General features: G+C 39.2%; 1 protein-coding gene across 1 annotated transcript in view; it reads left to right on the top strand.

The window, feature by feature from the left end:
* Txndc16 (thioredoxin domain containing 16) overlaps positions 1 to 14,178 on the top strand; it is a 91,488-nt gene extending 77,310 nt beyond the window's left edge. Inside the window, exons 17-21 of the mRNA XM_055612323.1 lie at positions 4,410 to 4,494; positions 6,299 to 6,437; positions 10,464 to 10,624; positions 11,787 to 11,977; positions 13,130 to 14,178. Of these exons, the coding sequence (XP_055468298.1) occupies positions 4,410 to 4,494; positions 6,299 to 6,437; positions 10,464 to 10,624; positions 11,787 to 11,977; positions 13,130 to 13,404 (851 nt within the window). The 3' untranslated portion in view covers positions 13,405 to 14,178. The remainder of the gene's footprint in view (positions 1 to 4,409; positions 4,495 to 6,298; positions 6,438 to 10,463; positions 10,625 to 11,786; positions 11,978 to 13,129) is intronic.
* The last annotated feature ends 6,754 nt before the right edge of the window (positions 14,179 to 20,932 follow it).

Genomic DNA, 20,932 nt, shown 5'->3' with positions numbered 1-20,932 from the left:
ATTGGATGAATATATTTATAGACATGATATGTTTATATTTATAGATATAATTTTTCTACAAATAATATTTTCTACTTTTTTCCTTCTGTGTATGAAAAAAATTCTTGAGTCCTTATGTGTGTTTTAAACTGGTTAATGGGAATAGATTTCCAGTAGAGTGACTGTGTTTTCTGTAAATTATGTTAATCATAATTTATGTTTGCTACTCATTTTAAAATGGCGTTTTAGTGCTTGTTAAATGAATAATTTGAGATAGTTAAAGATTAATGATCTTAAAGCTTGATCATTGTGTTTCAGTTATTTTTCCCTTATTAAAAAAAAAAAAAAACAAAAAACTTGTTTTAGTAAGTGTTTTGTTTCATTCTGGTGCTGTGATGAAATAATCCAACCCAAAGCAACTTAGGAGAGGAAAGGATTTATTTCAGCTTACTCTCTCAGGTCACAGTATGTCACTGAGGGATATCAAGTCCTGAACACAGGACTGCTTGCTATTTCCTGCAGCGTTACACAGTCAGAGAACTAACTCACAGCCATCGGGTACAGTGCCTGCTGGCTCACTTTGACTGACTCTCAGCCTCATGTTCGGCCAGCTTTCTAGTCTGTCTGCTGAGGGATGGTTCCACCCACACTTGACTGGGGCCTGCAACATCAGTTCCCAGTCGGTACCATCCCTCGCAGATATACCCACAGACCAAGTTGATAAAGGCAGTTAATCAGTTACACTCTTCTGATGATCAGATTGTGTCAAGGTGACAATAAAACCCAACGAGGACAGTAATGATTTTAAGAGCCTTATATTCTACCAGTCAGTTGACTTAGCCAAGTGTTGACAATAATTTTAAAATTTGTTTTCAAATCTGTTAATTTTGAGATTTCCATTGCTGATATAAAATATCCTTACCCTGATCAGTCAATATCTGCCTGTATTGTTTTTTAATGTATTTAATTTAATTTTACATTGTCTTGCTATGTCTTCTGTTTTTAAGAAATATACTAAAATATACATAATATAAATATAACATCCTAGTTATTTGTAAATCTGTTGTTTCCATGTATTGTAGGCCATTTCTTCATGTTGTTTCCAAAAGCTCTAAAAGCCAAATGGCTTATCAAAAATAAATAATAAGAATATGAACAGGTGAAGCCAGGTGCGGTGATGCATGCCTGTGATCCCCAGCACTCATGGAGGCAGAGCTGGCAAATCTCTGTGAGTTACAGGCCAGCCTGGTCTACAAAGTAGGTCTAGGACAGTGAAGACTACACAGAGAAACCCTGTCTTCCCCCCCTAAAACAAAACAAGAATATGAACATGTGTCCTGTGTTACTATTTTAGAATGTAAAATCCTAGAAGGGCTAGCTTTTCCATGTGTGTCATTTTATAAAAAATTATGAAGGGAGTGAATTTGTTTGACCTGTTCTCTTTTCAGTGTTTTGTGTCTGCTCTTAACTCTGTTGTCTTGTACTCTTAAGTGCCTGGTGCCCTGAAGTTCTCACTTCCTTACTCTAGGCTTCCTTCCAAGAAGAATTGGAGTTGTCAGACAACTAAAAGCACAAACACAGTAAAACCATTAACACAAGGATAAGAGTTGGTGCAGTCAAACAATAGGATAATTATGGGAAAGTCCAGAAAATACTGCAGTTGCTCACAAAACAGCCCCAAGCAGCTATATAACAACTAGAAACAGGAAGATGGTGTTTTCACTATCTTATCATCATGTAATAAGCTGCAGCATCCAAATTAGGATACTGTTTCCTCTAGAAAAAAAATTCTGCTTGTAAATCATGACAGGGATTTTTCATACTGTTCTTTATATAAGAAACTGTACCTGATCATTGTTTGTGCCCAAATGATCCAGGAATTTACATATGGTTATTTCTCAACGAAAGAAGTGTGGTATTAAATTATGTGAAGGTAGTTGTGGTGTGTCAAAGTGATGCTTTATAGATATATGTTTCTCTTAACTAAATTATTCTCAACCATGTCAGGAGTTAAAAGTTCCTTTTTACTTTTCTTAGGTGTGTTTTGGTTTGGGGAAAGCAGACATTTATTTGAAAATAATTAGACTTTCACTCTTTGCTGAATGAAAGGGTGTATTGATGAAAGGCTCTAGTGAATCATTTTTAAAATTCAAATTAGTATTCTACTTAAAACTAATGACTGACATTTATAAAATGCCTACTTTGTATCACACTTATCATTCATAGCAACTTTTGTAATGGCTTAAAGACATACTGTAAGCCTGATGAGAGCAGAAATATTCTTTTGCTCATAAGTAAATATTTTACTTTTTACATCTGTTGAAAGATGACTAGATGTAAATTTTATCATTATTTGTGTGTGATCAAGTACTTTTTCACACTGATTCTCTATTAAAAAATATAAAAACTCCTTCTTGTGATTTACAGCCATAAAAACGTTTTCTCCATGGCTCAAACTGTCCTCCCACTGCAACTTTCCAGGTAGCTGGGACCGTGGTCATGCTAAATCATCATTTGTACCCACTTTGTGTACTTTTTGTTTAGATAGTTACTTCCTGTATTTGAGGTTGCTTTATGTTCTGACACGGGCAGTTTTCACCAAAAATAAGCAAGAACTTGCCTACTTTTGAGTGTTCAAAGCCCCTCCTCTGAGGCTCTTATATTAATATGGAGGTTCACGAGAGGCTTTGAAGAAGACATATCCATGAGTAGAGAAGCTTCTGTATGAGGAAATTATAAGAGACCATTAGTAATTTTCATGATTACTTAGCAGACAAGAAAATAAGCTGAGATGACTGGCCAGAATGTAGGCTTGTTTTCTCTCAGAAGTGAAACCAGGCACACTCAGTGGAATTGTTTAGTTGCTTATTTTTTTATGACTCTTTTCCACTTTGAGAATCATGGACTAAAACACATTCGAAGGTTACTGGTTTCTCCCTAAAATGACCTGTGGCAATAAATTGAGCTGTAAGTGCCGCCTGTAGGTTGACAGTCACCTTAGTTTTCTTTATAGCTGACCAATCACTTGATCTTGAGGAAAGTAACTATTTTTTTTTTTTAAAGCAGAACTTTGTGTTTACCTAAAGATGAACATGTTGATACTGAATGTAACCACAAGGGTTTACTTTGATAGAAGGAATCAGCACCCAGTTGCCTAGGCACGGGGGTCTCTCCTCTCTCCTTCCTAGTACTGAGACCTGGGATTGTAGGCGTCCTCCACTCCTGCCTGGCCTTTATATGGATTCTGAGACTTTGAACACTGGTCTTTCTACTGTACACCCTTTACCTGCCCATCAAAGTTTCTCTGTTGAGCTGCTGTGACTTTGGTACATGGCAGTGAATCAAGCTTATGGCCTTTATGTGTCAAGAACAGCATTTACCCATAAGTCTATCTCTGTTTTTCCTTTTTATTTCATTAGTCTGTAGTGATTAGATTCAAACTTACTTCTTGGTTATAAGGTTTTTACATGTTGTAGAAAATGCTATTTGTGAAAACATATTCAGAAATCTACCAAGTTAGTAGTCTTTTGAAATCATGCCTATTAATAAAAGAGGACTAATAAAAAAATTAGAGTTTAACAGTAACAATAATGCTTTGTAGAAAATACAGGAAACATATGGCAAAGACCCCTCATAGCTGTATCTGACAGGGCTGGAGATCTAGAGTTTCCAGTTTTTTGCCTTTATGCAGTAAGCTTTTTTTTTTTTTAAATACTTTTGTAATTTTAAGGTACATATCATTTCCCATACCCAGGGTGCATGTAAGAAGACAGCTGTGTTTGTTTGCCCTGCTTTAGTGCTACATTAAAAAAATATAAAGTATTTATTTGGCCATTCTGTATGACTAGCATGCTATACTTTTTAAAATTTATTTTTATGTGCATTGGTGTTTTGCCTGTGTTTGTGTCTGTGAGGTGTCGGGGCCCCATGGAACTGGAACCACAGACAGTTTTGAGCTACTGTGTGAGTGCTGGGAGTTGAACCCGAGTCTTTTGGAAGAGCAGCTAGTGCTCTTAATTGCTGAGTCATCTCTCTAGCTCCTAAGTGCTATAAATCTTAAAAAATGACATTTAGAGAATATTTGTTTAGAAAACCACAGTTGTAGTCAGGCACCTGTAATCCCAACACTTGGGGAGGCAGAGGCAGGCGAATCTCTGTGAGTTTGAGGCAGCCTGGTTTACAAAGTGAATCCAGAACAGCCAAGGCTACCAAAAAAAGAAAAGAACCCTATATTTTTTATCATATCAATAGGTATCTATTTAGCAACAATGCCACAAAACATTGTTTTAGCTGTTAGTGTCAGCATTTAGTAAGTATTCATCTTTGTAATTTAAAGATAATGAAGTTCTGCTGTCTCTGCATTCTGTCTCAGCTGCCTAGCACACATGATGGTACAGTTTCAGAAGCTTCTTTCATCTGTGTCTCTGCAGCGAAAGAAAATTTCAGGCAAGCAGGAAAGCACCTGAGAGGCTCAGTCATCACGGGAGTTTATTCTGAAGGTGACGTTTGGATACTGTAAGTTTATTGCTCTTCTAATTCTGGGGCAGATGAAGTAATGCAATAAAATATGTGGTTTGTCTTTCCACAGCTGATGCAGGAATTTAGCAGACCCAAAAAGTTCATTTTCAGTCAACATGCAAGGTGACAGGTGTCTAAGATTTTACACATATTTAGTATGGTCTTCCATCTTCCTGTCCCCTCTACTCCATGTATACCTGTTCACTCCAGTATTCTTATTTTAAAATTTTCCAGGAAGATGTCAAAATCTTCCATTTTGAACACTTCTTGATGGGCAAAATTTAGATGCCATGCTATTAGGTTCTTTAAATACTGCTCTTGAAGTGCCCACAGGAGTGACCTTGGCCCATACTTTTAAATCACCCACAGAAGTGATCATCCTTATTTTTCCTCCTATAGAAGTTTACATCTTTGGATCCTGTTACTTGTGCTTTGGGTTTTCTTTGGAGTTTTTGTAGTGTTGAGAATTTTACCTTTTGAGTCTTGTTTTTATTTGTCATGAAAGAACATATATAAAAAAACAGTAAAACTTCAGTTGTTCTATGGAAGGTGGGATAACTGTGGGCCACTAGTATAGTTTGGCTGCTATAGAATAAAGGACTGTACTCCACATGTTGAGGCTTTTACCAACATACATCACATTCACACAGCTCATGTGTTTGTAAGTAGACTTGTTAAGCCCCAGTGGTTTGTGCTTTCAATTTTCTGGCTCCACTGTTACTAATTCTTTTGTTATGAGCTCAAATCTTTCATTTTGAACACTTCTTGATGGGCAAAATTTAGATGACTTTATGAAATTAGTCATTTTTTAGTAAGTATTGCTAAACCAGGAAATAGGTCTATCTGATAATATATAATCACCTATTATTTTTTGCTGCTAATTACCATTTAAGGTATTAAGAGTGGAGCCAATACTGTTTTCAGAGTGTTTGGCAGCTAGCTAGTCAACTTCGTACCTTCACTGGATTATCTTAGCAATCTTTATGGTATTGTGTCTGTGCTTTGTTCTGGAATGAGTTAAGTTCCTGCACACACCAAATACCTTTGCTGGCAGTGCCACACAAAACATTTTTCACTGATTTAGAGGATTTGCGTTTTATCAGATTTAGTAGTAACACAATTCTTCACACATTGTCTATAGAGCTCATTGGAGTTCAGTGTCTATAACTTTGCCCTCTGAACCCCATTCAGCTGTAAGACTGGATGACAGGGACTACTGTTAGAAGTGCTCTGATGGGTAGATGAGTATAGACACGGCATTGACTATAGTACCTATAGCAGGTACTATAGTATAGTACGGATTGCAGGCTTTCCATCGGTGTCCGGCCTTACTCAGGCCTGTCATAAGCAGTAAAGAAAGGTAAAGAGCACTGCTGTTGTTCCAGGTCCTATTTAGACATTTTCTTGAGGGTGGCATCTTTAGATTATTATTGTGGTTTGGTTTTGTTTGTTTGTTTGTTTTAGTGGAAATTGTCAAGAATCTTGAACTTTCTCAACCTCACACGTAAATTTGTCTGGAAATTGAAAGAAATTTCTCCTCAGCACTAGGTCTTTTAAAATGTTTATACTTGGTTATTGTTTGAAATAGTACCTCAGTGTATAGTCTGGGCTGGCCTTAAACTCATGACCACCTTCCTCAGTTCTCATAGTGGGGATTGCAGCATATACCATCTCACTAGCTAGCAGTGAGGCTTCCCTGTGCTTCCCCCAACCCCCACCGTGGGAGGTCATGGGCTGGCTGTATGTGTTTCTGGTACTTGCTGTATATTCGTTTGAATTTTAATAATAAATCTCTCCATAGGTCAAATAAATATGCTACAACTCTCCCAGCTCTGCTGTTGGCCAGGCCCAAAGAAGGTAGAATAGAGAGTGTCCCTCTAGACACCACCCTGGTGCAAGACATGGTTCAGATACTAGCAAATGCACAACTGGAAGCATTTGTGAGTATATTGTATATAATAAGGAAGTTATTTGAAATAAAATTTCAATTGATTAATGATAATATATATTGGCACATAATGTTTCAGCTTTCAGAGGCTCTGGGGTAGCATGCTTTGTGGCTGAAGTTTGGTTTTGTTGTTCACTGATTATACACACAGCTTTTCCAGTATGCTGCTAAAAGTTTACTGGCTTCCTAGGGCCAAAGTGTCTAATGTAGGGTGAAGCTTGTTACAATGCAGATGGTCTAGAAGGTCAGGCTTCCTGGTTGCAAATTCTTCTGGAGCCCTTACTAGCCATGTGGCACCTTTGCTGCTCTGAGTTTTGCATATGTGAGGTGCGGAGTCACTCCTGGGACTACATGTGCCTCCTCATGGCGAAGGTCTGGCTTATAGCAAATGTTTAGCACGTGTCAGCTGCTATTAAACTTTTAAATTTTGTTTGTTTATTTCATGTGCATTGGTGTTCTGCCTCCATATATGTCTATGTGAGGGTGTTGGATCCTCTGGAACTGGAGCTCCAGGCAGGTGTGAGCTGCCTCTTGGGCGCTGGGAACCGAATGCGGATTCCCTGGAAGAACAGCCAGCGCTCCTAACTGCTGAGCCATGTCTCCAGCCCAATTTATACAGTTTTAAAATGCCACCTTCTGACCCCCTTTCTAATGCCTGCTAATGGAGTCACAGACACAACAGATGTCACGTTGGTTATTTGATTTCAGTATCTAGAACACTGCACATTTGTCTGTCTGTATTTCTAAAGTTATGACAGGGTACTATTATCAGCTATAAATATTGAGTGAATGGTCTCCTGTCACAATGGATTCTTGTCACATTGACTGAAATACTAATACATTAGGGACTCAAATAAGTGTAGTGTTTAAAACAAGTTGCTCTGTTGCCTTGAGTTTATTCCCCCAATCCTTTTGCTAAACTAACAGGTTATAATTAATCAAATAATTGAATTAATGTTCTCAGAATGTAGTTTTCTAAGTCATTGTTACTGTGATTTTTAAGAGACATGATATTAAAGAAATGCTACCTTAACATATACATGGTAGGTATAGTAACTTTATATTTTTTCAAATAATATAAAAACAGTAGAGAAGGAATTTAGACTCAACTGTAACTTCTCCAGTTTTAAACTTGAGAATATATTTCTCCAAAATCTGAAAACAATTATCTGTATCTTTTTATATTAAGTATATTTTCATGAAGGAAAATATACAAATGCTTATTTTCAATGTCTGCTCAATATTTAGTTGTGTTAATGCTCCATGTTTACTTAACCAGTTTTCTCTTGGTGGATATTTGTCATCTTCCAGACATCTTGGTCTTTCTTTCTTTTTATTATTTTTATTTTTAATCGTTATGTGATGTTTATGTGTGAGTGCAGGTGTGAGCTCCACAGCACATGTGTGGCGCTCAGAGAACAACTTCAAGGAGTCCCTTCTCTCCTTCTGTGGGTTCTGGGGCTTGAACTCAAGTCCTCAGGCTTGATCAGCAAGCACCTTTACTCAGTGAACCATCTTGCCAGCCCAGTGCAATACCTTAACAACTTGGTAAATTAACAATAGATATGTGACATACATCCCTGATGTCATTGCTTGTAATCAAGATATTATTTCTGGTACTCGTACATGTCCCTTTGCACTCCTTGAAAATTCTCTCCAGCCCAGCCCTGCCCAGGTAACTCTTGGTCTGCGTTTTGTTACTACGAGTGTACATACAGTTTTCTATATATGGAGCTACAGATAGAATATGTGCTCCTGCTTTCAGAACGGGAGAATGAGGCTTTTACTGTGTTTCTATCCATCCATATACATGGCCACTCATGGGCTCTCTTCTAGTTTGCTGAAGAGTAGTCCATTGTATGAACAGGTGGGATTTTGTCAGCCTCTTACCTGCTGGTGCACTGATTGCTCCTGGGCTGGGGCCATCGCAGGGGAAGCTGCCATGACAGGCTTGTTGACACTAACTTTCTTTGCTCTGACATATGCCTGAGTGGGCAGGACACATATATGATGACTATTAAGGAGAATGTCAAGCTGTTCTCCAGTTTCTTGATTGATACAGAAAAGGAAACTGTCCATCACTGACCTTTGTTTTCTCAAATTTCTCTTCTACTTAGTCATCCTTCTGCAAACAGGCCAGCCTGTCTGTGTTGTTGATCCGATACAAAATTTGCATGTTCTCAGGAGCTAGGAGACTTGTTGCAGCATTCCTGTTTGGTCTTACAGTTACACTTGCCTCTTGCTTTTCCTACACTGACGTCCTTTAGCTCACTGATGCTCACATGTAGCCTGAACAGCTCTGTTTCTATAATAGCTCTCGGTATCTGAAGCTCTGTGCTGGAGCACAAACCTTAGCTTTCCAGGATCTTACTCTTTATTCAGAGACTGTATCAAAATGAGACTTTCTCAAATCATGAGTCCTCACCTTGTCTTTTTGACATGCCAGCTTCCTTACTGTCCAACATGAAAAGTGTTCAAGGATCACAACAGTTTGAACACCCTGTCTTTTCCAATGTGTGAATTCTTTGAGGGCAGGAAAGTGCCTTAAGAAGTGCCTGGTATAACTTTTCACGCTTCTTAGTTCTTAGTAACTTAGTTGACCAGAACCTACCTTGATCTCATGTTTTGGGGCTCCATGAGATCTGTCATCATTGAGGAGGGGAATGTCACACATGTAAAAGATAGACAATAGTTAGAACAGAAAGCTAGCCTGGGGGATTCGAAGGTCTAGATTTAATTTGTGATGCAGGAAAATCTAACATGATGATTTTGAGTATGAAGAGAAAGTAGTGGAAGAAAAATGATTGGCAGAGGGAAGGCAATTTGAGACCTAAAAAGGGAAAAGTATATGGTAGCTGATATTTGAAGATGAAATGATACTGTACAAAGGTCGTTGGCATAATCTAAAAAAGTCAGGTTGTTGATGGGGGTTTCTAGTGACTCAGTGAAACAGGAAGCTGGTAGGCAGTACACCTGCATTCCAATCAAGCTTCCCCTACCGAACCTCTGGGAACTTGAAGCCATCTGATAGATGTTTCTAGGTCACAGGTGCCTCCAGGGGGCGCTGTACTACTGTGCTGAATCCTCGGCAGGCTACTCTTGTAAAATAGTGATTAAGAATGATAGAACCCCTGCACAGATGTAGTCCATGGCAGCTTAGTGTCCAAGTGGGTTACATAGTAATGGGAAGAGGGACTACCTCTGACATAATCTGATTGGCCTGTTCTTTGAGCACCTCCCCCTGAGGGGAGAGCAGCCTTACCAGGCCACAGAAGATGACAATGCAGCTATTTCTGATGTGATCTGATAGACTAAGATCAGAAGGAAGGAGAGGAGGACCTTCCCTATCAGTGGACTTGGGAAGGGGTATTCGTGAAGAAGGGGGAGGGAGGATGGGACTGAGAGGGGAGGAGGGAGGGTCTTATGGGGGACTACAAAGTGAATAAACTGTAATTAATAAAAATAAATAAATTTAAAAAAAAAGAATGGTAGAAAATTAGATTTCTCAATCCTCACTAAATTCTCAGTTGCTTTAAACTCAGAAGAGGCAAGATTGTCTTTTTGGGTTTGTTTAGCACATCTCTAATTGTTTTAATCATCCAAAAAATTCATGTTTGGGAAAAGTAAGCTAATCATGGATAGTGGGAAAAATAATATCAATGTTTAATGTTTTAACTGAAAAAAATTTACTAGAGGGAAGAATGAAAGAGTCTTGTCTATCATGTGTGTATTAGTAATCTGGGTCCAGAGTTCAGCATAAATTATTATAGAGACATCAGTGGATATGTTCTTAAACTGTTAGTAATTTTATTTTGAGTTTAACTTATTACTGTGAGGTAGGATTAAAAAAGAAGCTCTTAAGATTTACCTACTGTGGTCAAATCTCTGAATGAAATTGTGAATTACAGTGTGTGAACTAAAATTGTATGAGAGATTTGAGCATTATTTCTACTTTATGCTGTATCATGACAACATTTTGTTTGAGGGATTTTGGTGCCTTTTTTTTTTTTTTTAACAGCCAGAAATCACTGTGGAAAATCTTCCTGCATATTTAAGATTTCAGAGACCATTGCTTATCTTGTTCAGTGATGGCAGCATAAACCGTCAGTATAGGAACATAGCCCTGGCGCTGGTGAGACAGAAGCAGTTGGATTCGTTTACCCCTTGCTGGTTAAATCTGTAAGTATGTATTGTATGGTTTTGTTTTGCTGTAAAGAGGTAAAGGCTGGGGGATGCCTATGATATGATGCATGCCTATCATCACAACATTCATGAGCGCAAGGCCAGTTTCTACAGAAAAGAAACAGAATAATTACATTTTCATTAGGAGATTAAGTTCTATAACCTTTGGAGTAAACATGGGGCTAAATATGCCATCATGATATTTGCATAACTAGCTTCCTCACACAAATTCCAAGATGACATTGTTTAGACTTGACTGTTATTCTAAAATAATTGTAGGTAATATTATTCTGGTTTTTGAAAGTAGTTGATGTCCACTGAAAATGGTGGCAATTAAGAAGGTAAGCATTGTGATATTTACAAACTTTATTCTCTTCCTCCATGTGGTCACCCAAAGCATTAGAGACATTATCCAGTGTACCCTTAGTGGAATGACCGGTGTGCATCATTAAATGTCTTGTGAACACAGCTCACGTGCACATATAAGCCTTGTTTAGACTCACAAGCTGAAAGGCATGCTTTTTAAAAAATCTTAATTGAAAAACAGCAAAAATGGGACAATGTACATTTTTGTTGTGGAGTCTTAATGCTACATCCTACTCTTGAAGGAAAGTTTACCTAGGTAACTATCACTGTCGGTATCTAAGGCGCTGCATAGAAAGCTAGGCATCTTTCATGTTTAGTTCTTTGTAGGAATGTAGTTACTTTTTAAAATCTTTAATGTGTAGTGAACCCCTCCTTCCTAAAGAAAAGGCAAAATCTTGAGGGAAAGAAATGCTTGTAAAAGGAAGCATCCTGTTAATACTTGTGGCCAGGTCAGTTTGGAGCTGGCACACAGGGAGAAAATTAGCTAAACTCTAAGGAGAACTTATCACTTGTGTCAAGTCTGTGTTGATAAGGCTTTGGGGTCATGGTGATATTCATGGAAAGTCACCGGCTGCCTTTTTTTCCTCCCATGATAGACTGCCCTATCTCACAAGGAAACTTTAGAAGAATTTGATTACTAATTTAATTGTAGGCCTCTTGGTTGGGGGAAGTTGTTTCATAAGCTTTCTGGCAGGCTAATAATTGAAGCTATCTAAATGAGCTCTCTAAATGAGTATATTTTTTTGTTGTCATAAAAGGAATAATTAATACATTCAATCATCCCTTCTTGCAGAAAGAACACTCCAGTGGGGAGGGGAATCTTGAAGGCATATTTTGGTTCTCTGCCACCGCTTCCTCAGCTGCTTTTGGTGAATCTGCATTCAGGTGGCCAAGTATATGCATTTCCTTCAGCCCAGTCTGTGACAGAACAAAACCTTGTATTGTGGCTTAAAAAACTTGAAGCGGGACTAGAAAATCCCATAAGTAAGTTTTTTATTTTCTTCAGTGCATATAATTCAGCATTTTGTTGCATAGGTTTTAAATGTTAATCATAATTAATAAAGATGTGAATGAGCAAAGCTGTAACGCTTATATGTGCTAGAAGTATTAGTGCACTGATCACATTTTCTGTGGAACAGTCTGAGTCCTAAAGTGCCAAATGGAGACCACTGCCTCACCTACTCAGGCCTCCTCCTCTTGAATGCTCATGTGTGGAGTCCATGTGGCTTGTGTATCTTCAGTATCTTCAGACACGTGAAGATATATAATATATTCTAGTTTTAAAAAGTGTCACATTGAGAACATTGGCCTGCCAAAGTGAAGATCCCTTGTTATACACTGTGTGCAAACAGGAGCCCTCAGAAACTCGAAGAGGGGTTGGGTTCCCAGGAACTTGAGTTATTAGCCATTGTAAACCACACAGTGTGGGCACTGGGAATTGAACCCAGGCCTTCTTCAAGAGCAGCAAATGCTCTTAACCATTGAGCCATCTCTTCCACTCCCAAATGACTGCTTTATAAGTGACTTTTTTTCTCAATTTTGTAAATTACTTTTTACTTTTTTCATTTTTTTTTTTTTTAATTTTGGAGACAGGGTTTCTCTGTGTAGCCTGGCTGTCCTGGAACTCACTTTATAGACCAGGCTGGCTTCAAACTCAGAGAGATCTGCCTGCCTCTGCCTCCTGAGTGCTGGGATTAACGGTGTGCACTACCACACCTGGCTCACAGCTGTAACTCATTTTAACAATACTAAATACCTCTCTTGTTATGGCTTGTATACTTTGAAACGCATTTGGGTGTGTTGGAAAGGTATGTTCTAGTAGGTGGGGTATAAGAGTGAGCCCTCTTGAATGGATTAGTGTCTTTCCTTAGGGAATAGATTAAACCCCTTTCTTTTCTATACCCACCCACTCCCCTTCTGCTTCTGTCTCAAAAAAAACAAGATAGAGGGCAATAAAAACAATGGACTTCTCTTCTGGCCTCTGCCTACATGCTGGAAAGTGCATACACTCTCCTTGCATAACCACAAACACAAAAGCAAGATAAGGCCCTCCTAACAAATATGTATTTCAGAATACACTTTCATACAGTGATGTCATCTGTGTTAATCATTAAAACTTTTGGTTGTCTCTTTCAGCAGTTTTATCTACTCAGGAGTGGAAACCTCCTCTTCCAGCCTTTGATTTTCTAAGTATGATGGATGCTCCTACATCTGAAGCTCCCACAAGGAAAGTTCGGGAGTGTCAGAAAGAAACAGAGGTTCAGGAGAGTGTTGAGCGGCGGCAGGGAGACAAATCAGTAAGCAGGAGAGAGCCGCCGCCGCCGGTTGAAATGCTCAGAATAAAGCGCTGGAACAAGAGTAACTGGCCCAAGGAAGCAGAGGAGTCTTCTCCGCGTGACAGGGACTTGTGAGCGGACCTTATGGGCTGCCCTGTCTGTGTGGCTCAAGGGTGACTCTGTTAAGGAATAGTACTACATTATGCCACTGCTACACAAGTACCACTGAATGGGATTGTGACACATATAACATGCAAGGCTTAAAACCATAAAAAGAGAAGACAAGATTGACCCAAAATGTATTTTACCAGGAAGTAAACCCAGACAGTTTAATGAATACAAATATGTTGAGAGATTAGCTTTTCACATGCAGTCTTCAAAATACAGTGCATTTTATATTCATGCCACTCCTCACTATGGAAAGCCATGTTTTGAGTGCTTATTTGCCACAGGTGGTACATGACTATTATATTGGGCAGCTCACTATCAGACAGACACCAGTGTAATTTGCAAAATGGCTGTTGTAGAACAGTGACTAGTTCTCTTAACTCCCCAGCAGAGCCCTTCCCAGTTTCCAGCAACCCCTTTAATGCTTCTTTCAGCTGTTCTTCCCCCCAGTTCTCCAACAGCCTGCTTAAACAGCTGCTTCTTCCAGTTTTCCCAATACCAGCAGCTCCAAACTATAACAACTCTTGTAGCCTCTCTACTCAGCTCAGGTTTTTCTGGCTCAACTGTCTTCTTACAACATCTTCTGCACCAACTGCCTTCTCTTCTTCCTCTGCTAGCCACCCGCCCCCTACACATATCTCAGCTGGCTTTGTTTGTGTATGTGTTTGATCCGATTCCTAGAAATCCAAGAGGCAACCAACACTGAAGGTCATAGGGTCAAGTAGTACAGGTAAGAATTCTTTTTTTTTAACATTTATTTTTTTAATTTTTTATTAATTACACTTTATTCATTTTGTATCCCCCCATAAGCCCCTTCCTCCTCCCCTCCCGATCCCACCCTCCTTCCCCTTTCTGCATGCATGCCCCTCCCCAAGTCCACTGATAGGGGAGGTTCTCCTCTCCTTTCTGATCTTAGTCTATCAGTTCTCATCAAAAGTGGCTGCATTGTCCAACTCTACTGTGGCCTGGTAAGGCTGCTCCCCCCTCAGGGGGAGGTGATCAAAGAGCAGGCCAATCAGATTATGTCAGAGGCAGTCCCTCTTCCCATTACTATGTAACCCACTTGGACACTGAACTGCCATGGGCTACATCTGTGCAGGGGTTCTAGGTTATCTCCACGAATAGTCCTTGGTTGGAGTATGAATATCTGGGAAGTTCCCTGTGTTCAAATTATCTTGTTCTGTTGCTCTCCTTGTAGAGTTCCCGTCCCCTCCAGCTCTTACTATTTCCCACTTCTTACATAAAATTCCATTCACTCTGCCCATCAGTTGGCCATCAGGCTCAGCATCTGCTTTGACAGTCTATACTGCAGAGGCTTTCAGAGGCCCTCTGTGGCAGGTTCCAAGGTTGTTTCCTGTTTTCTTCTGGCTTTCAGAGGCCCTCTGTAGCAGGTTCCTAGGTTGTTTCCTGTTTTCTTTTTCTTCTGATGTCCATCCTCTTTGCCTTTCAGGATGGGGATTGAACATATTAGTTAGAGTCCTCTCTTGCTTAGTTTGTTTAGATGGACAGATTTTAGTGGGTTTATTCTATGTTGTATGTTTATATGAGTGAGTATATACCATGTGTGTCTTTTTGCTTCTGGGACAACTCACTCAGGATGATCCTTTCCAGGTAAGAATTCGTAAAGGGCTAGTTGAGTAACAATTGAGGATCCTTTAAAGGTTCTGGCACACAAGATAAATAACACTACATTGCCCCCACCCTCATTTGTTTTAGCTACTGATTATTCAGTTTTGAAACTGCCATGCTACTGTTTTTTTGCTTTGTTTTGTTTTGTTTTTTGTTGTTGTTTTTCTACTCTCTCCAGTGTCTTTTCCAGGGTTCTCAGGTGTCTGTGTTATTTCAGTTCATCTCTCAGGAGCATACCTACAAGTGAGATAACCTAACAACAATGCTTCTTTCCTATACCTCTGGACTGTCTTATCTTCTAGCACCTTGTGCTGGAGTTCTCTGTCCTCAGCTCTGTGAACCTTTAGCTTGCAGCCCCAACTTAGGCCTGCAGGATGCAGTATTTAGCATAGTCTGTCTTGTTGTGGCTTTGCATTGTGGATGGCTCTGTATTGCAGGAGACCAAAGTCCTGCTTATAGGCCTATCAGTGGTTAGGAGCTGAGTGTTTCTTGACAGGCTTTTCTGGCTGGCCGGGGAAGGCAGTGGCTACTCAGGCTCTCTTCTTTGCTCTTTTTGGGTCAGTGGTCAAGGTTTTCAGAAGACCTTCCCTGCTCAACTCTGAGCTATATTACTTTCACAGCTTTTTATTTCCTGTGGAAATATAAACAAATCCACATCCCTAATGCAAAACATGCATTGACTTCCATTCTGACTATAACACCTCCTTATACTATATAAGCCTATTTTATCCTACAGCTTTTTTTCTATAAACCCTATTAAGTTTATAAAGTCTCAGCTGCTGTTTCATTCTTGTTAATGTTCAGAAAATTTAAAGTTAACAGAGCACTATTTGGTCTATCCCTGGTGGTATTTATTTTTCCTTTAAGGTGCAGCTAGATCTTTATACAACTGCTTGTCCTGTAGATTTGTGTGCTATACCTGTAATGTGCTTTATATTATAATATGCAAAGAATTGCTTCATCTTAATGGAGACATATGCAGATACATTGTCAGTCTTTGTACCCGTGTCTCTTAGGATCTGCATGATATCCATCCAGGCCCTTCTGGCTTTCATAGTCTCTGTTGAGAAGTCAGGTGTGATTCTTATGGGTTTGCCATTATGTTACTTGGCCTTTTTTCCCTTGCAGCTTTTAGTATTTTTTCTTTGTTCTGTGCACTTACTGTTTTGATTATTATGTAGCGGGAGGATTTTCTTTTTGGTCTAATCTATTAGGTTTTCTGTAGGCCTCTTGTATGCTTATAGGCCTCTCCTTTAAGTTGGAGGAATTTTTTTTTTTTTTTTTTTTTTATTTTATTTTTTCTTTTTAGTTACATTTTCTTAACTCCGTGTCCCAGCTGTATCCCGCTCCCTCATTCCCTCCCCAACCCCACACTCCCTCCCTGGTCTCCTCCCTGCCCCTTTCCAAGTCCCCTGATAGGGGAGGACCTCCTCCCATTTCATCTGTCCCTGTTTTATCAGGTATCTTCAGGGCTGGCTGCAAAGTCCTCCTCTGTGGCCTAACAGACTGCTCCTCCCCTGGGGGGAGGTGTCAAACAGCCTGCCCTTGAGATCCTGTTAGAAATAGTCCGTGTCCCCCTTACTTTGGAAAACTACTTGGTTACTGAGCTACCACAGGCCACATCCGAGCAGAAGTTCTAGGTTATATCCATAGATGGTCCTTGGTTGAGTTTCAGTCTCAGAAAAGACCCTGTGCCCAGATATATTTGGTCCTTGTAGAGCTCCTATCCTTTCCATATCATACTAACTTCCCTTCTTTCATATGATTCCCTGCACTCTGCCGAGGGTTTGGTTATGAGTCTTAGTGTCTGCTTTGAAACACTGCTAGGTAGAGTCTTTCAGATGCCTTTTGTGGTAGACTCCTGTCATAAGTTCAAGGCACATCCCATTTGTCTTTCTAAATGAGGATTAATCACCTTCGCCTGTGTCCACTTTCTTGATTATCTTCTTTAGGTGTGTAGATTTCATTATGTTTATCATGTCTTGTAGGTCTATATAAGCGAGTATATACCAAGTTTGTCTTTCTCCTTCTGGGATACTTCACTCAGAATGATCTTTTCTAGATCCCACCACTTGCCTGCAAATTTCATGATTTCTTCCTTTTTGATTGCTGAGTAGTATTCCATTGTGTAAAAATACCACAGTTTCTGTATCCATTCCTCCGTTGATGGACATCTGGGTTGTTTCCAAGTTCTGGCTATTACAAATAAAGCTGCTATGAACATGGTTGAACAAATGTCCTTGTTGTGTACTTGAGCAAATTTTGGGTATATACCTAGGAGTGGTATAGCTGGGTCTTGAGGTAGCACTACTCCTAGTTGTCTGAGAAAGCGCCAGATTGACTTCCAGAGTGGTTGAACCAGTTTACATTCCCACCAGCAATGGAGGAGGGTTCCCTTTTCTCCACAACCTCTCCAGCATGTGCTATCACTTGAGTTTTTCATCTTGGCCATTCTGATGGGTGTAAGGTGAAATCTCAGGGTCGTTTTGATTTGCATTTCCCTAATGGCTAATGAGGTTGAGCATTTCTTTAAGTGTTTCTCTGCCATTCGATGTTCCTCTTTCGAGAATTCTCTGTTTAGCTCTGTTCCCCATTTTTTAAGTGGATTACTTGGTTTGTTGCTTTTCTGCTTCTTTAGTTCTTTATATATACTTGATATTAGCCCTCTGTCAGATAAAGGGTTGGTGAAGATTCTTTCCCAATCTGTAGGCTGTCTATTTGTTTTGATGACAGTGTCTTTTGCTTTACAGAAGCTTTTCAGTTTCATGAGGTCCCATTTATTGATTGTTGCTCTTAGAGCCTGTGCTGTTGGTGTTCTGTTCAGGAAGTTGTCTCCTGTGCCAATGAGTTCTAGGCTGTTTCCCACTTTTTTTTCCAGCTGATGTAGAGTATCTGGTTTTATGTTGAGGTCCTTGATCCACTTGGACTTTAGTTTTGTGCAGGGTGATAAATATGGGTCTATTTTCATTTTTCTGCATGTAGACATCCAGTTGGTCCAGCACCATTTGTTGAAGATGCTGTCTTTTTTCCATTGAATGGATTTGGCTTCTTTGTCAAATATTGAGTATTCATAGGTGTGTGGGTTTATTTCTGGGTCTTCTATGCGATTCCATTGATCCTCCTTTCTGTTTCTATGCCAATACCATGCAGTTTTTATTACTGTTGCCCTGTAGTACAGCTTGAGATCGGGAATGGAGATACCTCCAGATGATCTGTTGTTGTACAGAATTGTTTTGGAGATTCTGGGTTTTTTGTTTCTCCATATGAAGCTGAGAATCTTTTTTTCAAGGTCTGTAAAGAATTGAGTTGGTATTTTGATGGGAATTGCATTGAATCTGTAAATTGCTTTTGGCAGGATGGCCATTTTCACAATGTTAATCCTACCAATCCATGAGCACGGGAGATCTTTCCATCTTCTGAGATCTTCTTCAATTTCTTTCTTCAAAGACTTGAAGTTTTTCTCAAACAGGTCTTTCACTTGCTTGGTTAGAGTCACACCAAGGTACTTTATGTTATTAGTGGCTATTGTGAAGGGTGTTGTTTCCCTAATTTCTTTCTCGGCCTTTTTGTCTTTGGTATACAAGAGGGCTTCTGATTTTTTTGAGTTGATTTTGTATCCTGCCACTTTGCTGAAGGTGTTTATCAGCTGAAGAAGTTCTCTGGTTGAATCTTTGGGTTCGCTCATGTATACTATCATATCATCTGCAAATAGTGACACTTTGACCTCTTCCTTTCCGATTTGTATCCCCTTGATCTCCTTTAGTTGTCTTATTGCTCTGGCTAGGACTTCAAGTACAATGTTAAAGAGATATGGAGAGAGTGGGCAGCCTTATCTTGTCCCTGATTTCAGTGGGATTGATTTAAGTTTCTCTCCATTGAGTTTGATGTTGGCTATAGGCTTGCTGTATATTGCCTTTACTATCTTTAGGTATGTGCCTTGTATCCCTGATCTCTCCAAGACTTTAAACATAAATGGGTGTTGGACTTTGTCAAATGCTTTTTCAGCATCTAAGGAGATGATCATGTGGTTTTTCTCCTTCATTTTGTTTATGTGGTGGATTACATTGATGGATTTCCGTATGTTGAACCACCCTTGCATTCCTGGGATGAAGCCTACTTGATCATGGTGGATGATATCTTTGATGTGTTCTTGGATTCGGTTTGCAAGTATTTTATTGAGTATTTTTGCATCAATGTTCATAAGAGAGATAGGTCTGAAGTTCTCTTTTTTGGTTGGATCTTTGTGTGGTTTAGGTATCAAAGTGACTGTGGCTTCATAGAATGAGTTTGGTAGTGTTCCTTCTGTTTCTATTTTATGGAATAGTTTGAGGAGAATTGGTGTTAGTACTTCTTTGAAGGTCTTGTAGAATTCTGCGCTGAAGCCATCTGGTCCAGGGCTTTTTTTGGAGGGGAGACTGTTAATGACTGCTTCGATTTCCTTGGGAGATATAGGACTATTCAGTCTTTCTACCTGATCTTGACTTAATTTTGGTAGATGGAATCTGTCAAGAAAGTTATCCATTTCATTTAGATTTTCAAATTTTGTGCCATATAGGCTTTTGTAGTATGACCTAATAATCGTTTGGATTTCCTCAGTGTCTGTAGTTATGTCCCCATTTTCCTGTCTGATTTTGCTGATTTGTATGGTTTCTCTCTGCTTTTTAGTTAGTTTGGCTAAGGGTTTGTCTATCTTGTTGATTTTCTCAAAGAACCAGCTTTTTGTTTCATTGATTCTTTGGATAATTTTATTTGTTTCTAATTGATTGATTTCTGCCCTTAGTTTGATTATTTCCAGCCGTCTGCTCCTCTTGGGTGTATCTGTTTCTTTTTTTTCTAGGTTTTTCAGTTGGGCCATTAAGTTGTTTGTATGTGATGTTACGGATTTCTTCTTGTAGGCACTTAGTGCTATAAATTTTCCTCTGAGCACTGCTTTCAATGTGTCCCATAAATTTGGGTATGTTGTGCCTTCATTTTCATTGAATTCTAGAAAGTCTTTAATTTCTTTCTTTATTTCTTCCTTGACCCAGCTGTCATTGAGTAGTAAGTTGTTCAGTTTCCATGTGCGTGTCGGCTTTTTGTTGTTTCTGTTGTTGTTGATGTCCAGCTTTAGTCCATGGTGGTCAGATAGTATACAAGGGATTATTTCAATCCTTTTGTATCTGTTGAGGCTTGCTTTGTGACCAACTATATGGTCTATTTTGGAGAAGGTTCCGTGTGGTGCTGAAAAGAAGGTGTACTCTTTTGAGTTTGGGTGAAAAGATCTGTAGACATCTATTAGGTCCATTTGATTTAGGGATTCTGTGAGTGCTTTTATTTCCCTATTTGGTGTCTGTCTGGTTGATCTGTCCCTTGATGAGAGTGGGGTGTTGAAGTCTCCCACTATTAAGGTATTAGGATCAATGTATGATTTAAGCTTTAATATTGTTTCATTTACGAATGTAGGTGCTCTTGTATTTGGGGCATAGATATTCAAAATTGTGATGTCCTCTTGTTGGATTTTTCCTTTGATGAGAATATAGTGGCCCTCCTTATCTTTTTTGATTAACTTGGGTTGAAAGTCTATTTTATTAGATATTAGGATGGCTACTCCAGCTTGTTTTCTGGAACCATTTGCTTGAAAAACATTTTTCCAGCCCTTTACTCTGAGGTAGTGTTTATCTTTGTTGCATAGGTGTGTTTCTTGGATGCAACAGAATGTTGGGTCCTGTTTCCGTAACCATTCTGTTAGCCTGTGTCTTTTTATTGGTGAGTTGAGTCCATTAATATTGATAGATAATATTGACCAATGCATGTTAGTTCCTTTTGTAATGGAGTCGATGATCTTACCTTGTTTCATTGCTTGTTTTCTTTTCATTTTTGTTGGGAT

Source organism: Psammomys obesus, unplaced genomic scaffold (assembly GCF_907164565.1).
Source record: "Psammomys obesus unplaced genomic scaffold, mPsaObe1.curated_primary_1811, whole genome shotgun sequence".
Lineage (NCBI taxonomy): Eukaryota > Metazoa > Chordata > Mammalia > Rodentia > Muridae > Psammomys > Psammomys obesus.
This window is presented reverse-complemented; position numbering and strand designations above follow the sequence as displayed.